Source organism: Nycticebus coucang, chromosome 16 (genome assembly GCF_027406575.1).
Source record: "Nycticebus coucang isolate mNycCou1 chromosome 16, mNycCou1.pri, whole genome shotgun sequence".
Lineage (NCBI taxonomy): Eukaryota > Metazoa > Chordata > Mammalia > Primates > Lorisidae > Nycticebus > Nycticebus coucang.
The window spans coordinates 95390534-95400276 of record NC_069795.1 but is presented as its reverse complement, the minus strand read 5'-3'; the positions used below and the strand labels follow the sequence as shown (position 1 = coordinate 95400276).

The following is a 9743-nucleotide window of genomic DNA, read 5'->3' as shown; positions in this document are numbered from 1 at the left end:
TAGTGGCCATAATACCTGAGATGAATTATGTAAAGCATCTGACAATTTGGTGAACACAGGACATTTTTACATCACCATCCTGTATAGCATTTTGATACTATGGAGATTTTGACCCTTTGTTTCAATCTAAAAGATTTTTTCAAAAATTTCATTTATTTACTTTTTAATTTTTTTTAAAGACAGGGTCTTGCTCTGTTGCCCAGGCTCTGTTGCACCAGGCTGGTGCAGTGGTGTGATTATTGCTCACTGCAGCCTCAAAATCCTGGGCTTCTTGCTTCAGCCTCCTGGTAAGCTAAAGCTACAGGTGTGCACCACTATGCCTAGCTAATTTTCCTATATTTTCATAGAGACAGGGTCTTGCTGTATTGCCAAGATTGGTCTCAAACTCCTATCCTCAAGTGATCCTCTTGCCTTGGCCTTCTAAAGGGCTGGGATTATAAATATGAGCCACTGTTCCTGGCAATTTAGAAATCAGAATTCTGCCAACACTGATGACTTTCCCTCAAAAGTATTTTTCTGGAGATAATTCCATTAAGTCAATTAATTTTGTTCACCTAAATAGCACAGTTCATCATTCAGTAAATACTAGACATGTACGTATGTATGTGGTGTGCACTGTTGTTCTTAGACTATGTCTGTAAATAAAGGCAAGGTTCCTACCCTTGCTGAGTCTATTTCCTAGCAAGGAGAGATGGATACTGAACAGAAAAAATAAATAGATTATATAATATGTTAAAAGATATTGAGTGTTAATGGAAACAAGGAAACAGCAAGGTTGGGGGACAGGTTGCAGTATAAATAAGGTACTTGGGGAAGGTATCAGTTAGAGGTGATGTTTGAAGCAAGACTTGAAGGAAGTGAAGGAGTCATCTAAATGGATGTTTGGGAAAGGATATACTTGGCAGGGTATAGACAGAGAAGTCAACAGAGGGGATATCTGGTATGTCAGAGGAGGAGCAAAGGAACTATGACGGCTCTTGAGGCTGTGACTAAAGTTTTAGTTCTTGGTTTAGACTGTGTGGTAGGAGGGCAGGGGCAGAGGAGGGGCTGCTGTAGTGAGTAAGGTGAGAGGATGATGGCTCCGGCTGGCTGATCACAGTGGAGGTAGAGGATGGTCAGGTTCTGGATACATTGGAAGGTAAAACCAGCAGGATTTCATGGCACATTGGATGTGGGGAGTGGGAGTAGCAGAGGCTAACCCCAAAGTTTTTGTGCAGAGCAGATGAAGAATGTAGTTGCACACAGCCGAAGTAGGCAAGACCTGATGGGATTGGGGTGGTAGTTGTGGGGAAGACAACTCCTGTCTGGTTTGGGGCATATTGAGTTTGAAATGCCTATTGGACCTCCATGGTTGATGTTGAGTAGGAAGCTTGCATACACAACTGTGGATTTGGGGAGAGTTCTGGCCTGAAAATATAAATTTGGGATTTGGCATCTAGATGGCACTGAAACAGTGAGACTGGGTACAATCCCCAATGGAGGGAGGCAGGAAATAGAAAAGGTGCAGGGATTGAGGACAAGGGTGCCCATTGGGGTTAAATGTCAGGGTAGAAACATCCAGCCCAGAGATCTGTGTGTGGAAGGTCTCAGTAAATGTTCACTTCCTTCCTGTTTCCCTTTTGAAGAACATGGGCTGAAAAGGCTGTATTGCCTGGTCTCCACCTATTTTAATTCAAGTACAGAAACTCAAACTTGGGGCCTACTAAGGGCTGGTAATTTAGCACCACAGGGTAAAATACTAAAATTAGCAATCAGAACTCTGATGCATAATCTATGATTACCAGGCAGCATTATTATGGGATGTAAGAACAGAAAAAGTTCTTTGTGAGTGAGTTCTAAAGTGCTGGGTAATTAAAGTGTTACTTTAGGGAGTCTTGTAAAGAAATATAGAGCTCTTTAAACTTTGAGTTGCTTTTATACACATGTGGAAAGAAAGCAGTTATTTAGGAAAATTAACATAATTTACTAAACATAAATTATGGTAGAAAATATAAAAGAGGCTTGAGTTATCCAAGGGTGAGGGGGACCTTAATTCACCACTAACAGATGGATTTTACCTTGGATAAAGCAGCAGTGAAGCAGGAGAGAAATATGTATAACCTGATTTTGTAGAGGAAAAATGGAATTCCAGCGAGGCTAAGTGCTGCGCAGATTAAGAGAGTGAGGCAGGACGCTGTAGTCTCTCTGTACAGCTCTCCCCCCAGAGCCTGCTGGTCCTTTTGTCACAGCCTAATTACTTCATAAACATTTTGGAAACAAAAACTTGAATCTGAATGCTGTCCTCTTTGGTGGGAAATCCACCCTTGACCCTGCACTGGGAAGGCCTCTCTTCCTCCGGCCAGGGTGACTCCTATGGCCTCCCTGCTCCCAGTCCTTAACACCTGCCCTCCTTTCTTGCACACACATTAAGCTCACTCCTGCCTCAGTACATTGCACTAGCTGATGGCTCTGCCAGGAACCTAGTCCCCAACTCCACTTGGCTGCCTTCTTGTTTAAATCTCAGCCCAAATGTCACTTAAGAGAAGGCTTTCCCCTCTCACTCTCATAAACCGTGGATCATAATACAACAGACCTTACATGCCTTGTTCTAGCACTTCCCAGAACATGGCATTCTTCCTTGTTAAAAGTATCTGTAGGTCTCCTCGCACAGACATCTAAATTTTTCAAGGGCAAGTTTGATTTTATTCACTGTGTCCCTCACTTAAAACGATGCCAGCACATGGTCAGGGTTCAAATATTTATTGACTGACTGACAAAAAAAAAAAAAAATCCTAAAACTGAATGATAGTTTAATAATTTTATTTTAAAAAGTCACAAAATTCAATTTCAGGATAAATAATATCTTAGTCTTAAAAAATTAGCAAAGGAGGAAGATTTTAAAGTTTTGTTGTATACCTAAAAATGCATTCCTGATTTCCAGGTAACTCAAGCAAAATCATATGTAGTGATAGTAATAAAAGACCTTCTAACCAGCAATACAAACTGGATTCCATTTGATTTGAAGAGATTCTGATTCCCAAATCCCATTTTGAAAGATTCCCAGAAAGACTTTGAAGCCACAGACAAAGTTTATTTGAAAACATAGTTTAAAATTGCACAAATATAAATACAATTTAATAATGTGAAAAAGGGAAGGCATGCTTCCAATAATAGTACAAAAAATACTACCTTAATCTTGGTAATTTGCAAATTAGAAGCCAACTGAGTAACTCAATATGGTAAGAGATTATTTTCATGGTAGTAATTTTATTTCAAAGAGCAATGCAAGAAATTAGTAAAATGAAGCATTAATACCCAATAGAGTTGTGCTACGATAAGTATTATTTCACTAAATTACAGATATACAGTATTACATAGTGTGCCAATAACTTTTAAATGCCCTCCCCTTCATTGCCATTAATTTGTTATAGGTCATTTAATTTGGGTTGGTATTAATTTAGAGACTCAATGTAAACTTTAAATAAGTTAAATTTTTCTTTGTTATCTATTTCAGCTTGAAAAGAAAATCCCAAAATTTTAAACATTTTTGGCATGATGAGGAAGCATCACAGAAGAATTCATCTCAAAACAAAATTTTTAGATTAGACTAGATATGCAATATTCATAGATATATAAAATATATAGAAATGTCTTTTCTGATAGTAAATGCTTGTCATAGTTTGTAAAAAGTTTACTAAATTAATCAGGTTCTTTTCTCAAGCAATGTAAACAAATTTGGGCAATGAAAGTTGAGGAGGGTTTGGGTTAGGTGATATATGGGGAAAATCAAGTTGGTAAAAGTTTAGGCTAGCTGTATTTCCTTAACTACTGGTAACAATCCATCATGCACACATGATTCTCATATGGCACAGTACTTTACGGTGTCCACGCACAAATGTTATTCTCAGTGAAAATGTCTAATGTTCAAATTACCCAGCCAGGTGTCTTCAGTCTTTTTGTGTCATACCATTTCTCTCTGCAACATATTCTAAGGGGGAAAAAACCTCCAAACTACGTATGTTTTATAGTTGAACAAAGAATTGCTTTGTTTTGTTGTTGTTTCATTTTATTTTTCATCTTAACATTATTTTGAGGCCAGGCTTCCTGCTGCGTTCCCGCCGAGCCTCCCAGGGTTTGCGGCTGCCTCTGCGATGCTGCAGTGCAGTTTTCTCTGGCAGAAAAGGTCCTGAGAAGCAGCTCAGAGACGGGGACACTTGTTCCTAGAGTGTGTGACTTTAATATTTCTGCAGATGTTGCAAGTTGTAGAAACTTTGTTCAAGGCAAAATACCACGAGAGGATGTTAAACCTCACACTTTTTCTTTTTTCTTTTCTCCACTTAACTGTTTGATGCTCCCACACAACCACCTTTGCTCTGTGTGTGTAATTTTGTCTTTGAGCTCATGTGCATGTGTGTGGGGGTTTCGAGGTGAATAAAGCTGGTAACGAAGCTGTTACTTACGAAGACCCTGTGGTCTTACTCGGCTTTGTTCTATTTCCAGTCTCCTCATAAAACATGGTAGAGAGAGGCAGGGAGAAGACTTCAGATTTGGTTCCGAGTGACCAAGAAATCACTTCATTACCCCCTGAATTTCAAGGTTTTTAGACCTCTTGGTCAAATGCAGTTTCTCAAGGGACATGGGTCCACACAGCTTGCCGACCACACAAATAGGGCTGTGTCGGAATGCTGCTGTGATACCCCACCCTCTCGCTTTGTGACATCTATGTAAATTAAGGCCCCATGCCAACTTTGCCTAATGGTACTTTTCCTGTGCCTGATATTACCCCAATCTCCTCATCTTATTTAGAATGCCAGTTTTTCTAATTTATTCCTAAGCATTTAGAAAAAGTTTGAAATTTATTACTAAGAATTTAGAACTCAAACCTTTATGTGCTGAGGCAACCAATGCGATTTAGTAGTAATAGAGTCAGACACTGGGTTTGTTTCAATTTCTGACCCATTGTGCCTTTCCTGGGTTTTTAAAAGTATTTAGATGTCTGAGTACCCAGATTCTTTAGAGGATTAGTTTGGAATTCGCTGCAACACTGCACAAACCTGATGTGTGAAGATCTTTAAAGTTCTGTGTGGTAGCATGAGACAATTTCAGGGATAGGATAGAAAAACAAATAGAAAAGTTAACACAAAGTTCATGAAAATGCTCCCTTGTTCAGAGGCAAGGAAAATAAGCTAACCTATGAGACTTAATCATGCACTGTGTACATTTACATTCAGTAAAGTTACCTTGCATGCTTTGGTTAATATTTGAGTAGGCAGATTTGCAAGTACTAATGCATGCAATGTTTTTGTACCTGAGGTTATATGTTTTGCTTTTTAAAAATTGCTTTTTTACAAACTTTATACATAGATGAACTTTAGTTCATCTATGAACACACTCTTTAAAAATATATATATATCTACTTCTTAGTTCAAAACAGTTTAATTTCAACCAGTTCTGCAACTACTGAGATGATAGGGAAACTTAAGATAGGGAATGAATTTGAAATTATTTTACAAAGTTGAAATTGGGTGTATATATGTGTAATGATTTCTAAAATAAGATGGCTCAGAAATATGGCACATACATTAAACCTTCGGAATATCCTGTTTCTATAATAATTTTGAGATATAAAATAATATCCACCATTGCTATGACAACTAACAAAGTACAGTAGAACTGATTCAGGGACAAATGAGGACAGGACCCAGAATGACCCCCTTGCTTTCCTATATTCCCAAGGAGCTCACAGACAAAGTTTATAGTAAAGAGTTTGGGTGCTCCTGTTATAAATGGGACTAGATATAATTGTATGTCTTGCTTGTGTGGCAAGAATATATCAGAAGTATTTAGCTATACAAGTATTTAGACAAGGGCCCAAAATTTAATATAATAGTTCTCTTTCAATAGAAGGGCAAGGGAAGTGGCATAAAACTCCCAAAATGAGTATGTCCTGGGTGTTTCCATCCAACTATGTGTCACCACTTTGCCATTCTAGCAGGAATTTGGGTTGGCTGTGAAATCACAGTTCACAGTTTTCTATTAAAATTTCCTGGTGAACAAGACCTGCCTTTCTTTTAGGAGTCATGAGGAGTGACCTTGGGAAAAAGTAAAGGGAATGAAGAAGCATGGTTAGCCCAGTAAGAGCGCCCTTTACTCATCTTCTCCCTACTGTCCCACCCCCAGCAAGGTACGGCAGCGCATGGAAGCAGCCTATTACAAGCAGTTGTAACATATTTTGAAAACCAGAAATGATCACTGGCTTTCTCTGCATTGTCATCCCATCTGTTGCTGAAGTTAGTCCCTGAAATTCACCACTATGCAATTGAGTGGCCATTCTAGTAAAAGAGAACCATCCCCTAAGAGCTCTGAGGTTGTCACTCATTAATACACAAAAAAAGAAACTCCAGCTTTCCCAGAGTGCCCCAGAAAGGGAATATGGGCAGTTACCTTTTCAAGTGGAAAGAGTAATTTACATGACAATTTCATGCCAGGAAGATGGGAAGCAAAAAATAGTTCTTCCTAAAAAAAGAAAAACAAAAACAAAGTGTATACACTTAAAAAACAAAAAAACAACCCCCCCACCCCCGACCAGCATGTACTGTATGTGGGCATATACAAAAAAGACTGTTCTAAATTCCTGCTATTTAATTTTTGGTGGTGTTTTATATCTACAAACTTTTAGTCACTTTTTAGTAACCATTTTTAGGCAATTTTTAATAAAAATTATTGGAAAATGCAATCCTTTTCCTTTCGGGTAACAATTCTGGACTTCCTGACAAGCAGTGGACTCTGGAACGGATGCTGCTCTAGCAAACGGCTACTATGGGTTGGAGACTGGTTCCAGGAATCCCTCCCAGACTAAGAATCTAAGAAGATCATTTTTGAAAATATTGTTGAATTTTACTTTGCTGCCGAGACTGTAGTGAATCATAGGCCAAGACAGGTTTGTCACTGCTGCCTACTGGTGAATGCCCATATGACTCTGCCTCCTGCCGCCCGGCTGGAGAATCACCTTGCCCAAGTGAGCTTTGACAGTGAATGTCAAAACCTGGCACCCAGCACTGTGCCTTCAACTCTTTGTCTTTATAAACTAGAATAGATCATAATATGTATTAGCCTCAAGGATGTGTGGTTTTATGTTAACTTGAGGCCCTTTCACAACCCAGGAACTTCAAAGGCAGCAGGGCATGGGGGGGATTTATGCCTGCACTTAACATTCCATTTTTGACCATGCATGTATTTTTCCCTTAGTAGAAGCTAATTCCCCAAACTGTTTTGACTAAAACCTTTTTTCTTTTCTGAGATAGAGTCTCAAGCTGTCACCCTGGGTAGAGTGTTGTGGCATCATAGCTCACAGCAACCTCCAACTCTTGGGCTCAAGTGATCCTCTTGTCTCAGTTTTTCTATTTTTAGTAGAGATAGGATCTTACTTTTGTTCAGGCTGGTCTCAAACTCGTGAGCTCAGCAATCCACCCACCTCGGCCTCTCAGAGTGCCAGGATTACAGGCATGAGCCACAGCGCCTGGCCAACCCTTCTTCTTTTTTGGGTAACTATAATCATGAGTGAATGGAATGAGCTATTGCTGAGCTAAGAAGATAAAAGAAAAGTTGGGATCAGACTATTTGGAGGAAGGTTCCGGAGGAACCTAGAAACATGGTGAAGAAGAATGGGACAACTTACTAGAACTGGACATTGGTTAAATTATATTTTAGTTACCATTTTGCAAACAATTTTTCTAATTCTTTAAAAAAAACCTATCTTTTGAAATAATCACTAAGCCCCAAACATATATAAAACATTGGAGAACTAAGGGAAATGTAACTAATTAAGTAAAACACCACTGCCAACAGAAAATTTCTGATACTTGTAAAATGTTCAGAGAGCCAAAGGGACATGCATCTTTCATATTAATCCACTGACAGTGAGATTCAGTCAGAAAATGTTCTTCTATCAGTTAGAAGGCAAGGGGATAAGTGGTGCAGTATTATGACACTAAGAAAACACATAATTTTTAGGAAAAAATGTATTCATCACTCTTAAGAAAAACTATTTAAAGTAGTAACAGTTTAAAAGGAATGTTGGTAGGCAGGGTAATTAGAAAGCCAGTGAAAGATGACCTAAGGAAGTTAAAGTGAACTCAACAGAAATCAGGGTATCATCGAATGTTCTCCCTGCAGAGAATGCGTGAAGAGACACATACTTTGTCTCTTACTAAGTTCATACAGACCTATAAAGCATGTGCCTGAAAGGTCTATGTTTGACATATTGATACCCTATGTCATCCTATCTGCTTTAAGAAAAACACTCCTTTAAAACCCTACACTATGAAAAACTATTTTCAGGAATTTTTTTATTTGGTCCATTGATCTAACAAGGCTGAGTTCTCAAATCTTTCACCCACAAGTTAAAAATTGGAGCAACAAAACTCCAGCAAGGCGTTACATAAGATATTAAAGTGCATATACACAATCCCAGAAAAGTTTTGAATGGGAACAGCAAAAACTTCTAGTGCAAAAACTGCTTTTGCCAGCAAAGCTCCCTCTCTGGAATCAAAGGGCTACAGTTAAAATTGGAACAGGTTTAAGCAATGCCTGTCTTTAGTCAAGAGTTAATATATATGCATGCACCAGTGGCCCAGACTATGTTCAGTCTTGCAAAAGGGGACAGTTCAGAGACAGTCAGAACTTCGTGATCTGAGGCTGTGCTTTCTCCATGTGTCCGTGTTTCTCTGATACACCCTTGGCTGCAAAGAGGGACAAAAAGTCCCACAGAACATGTTTTGCAATATGCTTGCAACAAGTGAAGAGCATTCATTCACATACAGTATTTTATCTGAGTCTCAGTCTCTCAGTTCTTCTCAACTCTGTATACATTTTGTGCTTTTGGACCTGAACAGAGACTGGGCATTGTCTATAGAAATTAATATCCTTGGGTTATATGACCATGTCCTTTTGAATGTCTGATTTATCCTTTTTGAAATTCATAATAAAATAGTTTGTAATTTCTTAGTACAACCACACAGATGAGGGATTATTATTCATCTTTTTCCTTTAAGGATCCAAGTTGAAAGCTCTTAGGAGGACATCCAGGTCACCGAGATTAGCCGCCTGGAAGAGTTCGGGTTGGTCCATCAGAGACAGTGCGATTCTGAGGGCGGCCCAGATGTTCCCAGAGATTGCAGGATGAGGAACTTGCTGTTGATTCCTGCTCTTTCTTTGCAAACTGAGGGCAGTGAGAAAATTGCTGACCGCTTCTCTAAGAGGGTAGAAAAACACATATTTTAAAATGCAACATGTTTCAGAGTTAGCAAACCCCCCCAAAAAAAAATCCCAAACAAGCAGATTGAGTTATTTTAAAATCCTAAATCACCTCTTCATGGCATTCTGGATGATCAGATAGACAACTTGCTGGTTCTCTCACTTTCTTAAGTGAATGACATTTGTTAAATAAGTGAAATCAGAAAGAAAAAAGACAAGCAAATTTTATTTTAGGAATGTCATGTGCGAGAGGAAGAATAATAGCAAAATCATCATTAACTCATTAATGCATTTGATTTTCCTCCACAGCAGGGATGATTAGAAGACTTAATCCACCTGCAGATGTGGTTTCTATAAGTAGAGTTTAAGAGGAAGAATATGGCCCTACTTAGAAACAAAGTGGTCTCTAATTGCAATCAGTGTAACCTGGCTTATTGTACCCTCAATGAATCCCCAACCAAAAAAAAAAAAATAAATAAATATAAAAATAAAATAAAAATAAATAAATA

General features: G+C 38.6%; 1 protein-coding gene across 7 annotated transcripts in view; it reads right to left on the bottom strand.

Annotated features, from left to right (window-relative positions):
• Positions 1-2788: 2788 nt before the first annotated feature.
• PEX5L (peroxisomal biogenesis factor 5 like) overlaps positions 2789-9743 on the bottom strand; it is a 301860-nt gene continuing 294905 nt past the window's right edge. For all 7 annotated transcript variants that reach the window (XM_053565447.1, XM_053565448.1, XM_053565451.1 and 4 more), the window contains one exon: positions 2789-9232. In XM_053565447.1, coding sequence (XP_053421422.1) covers positions 9028-9232 — 205 coding nt within the window. In that variant the 3' untranslated portion in view covers positions 2789-9027. The remainder of the gene's footprint in view (positions 9233-9743) is intronic.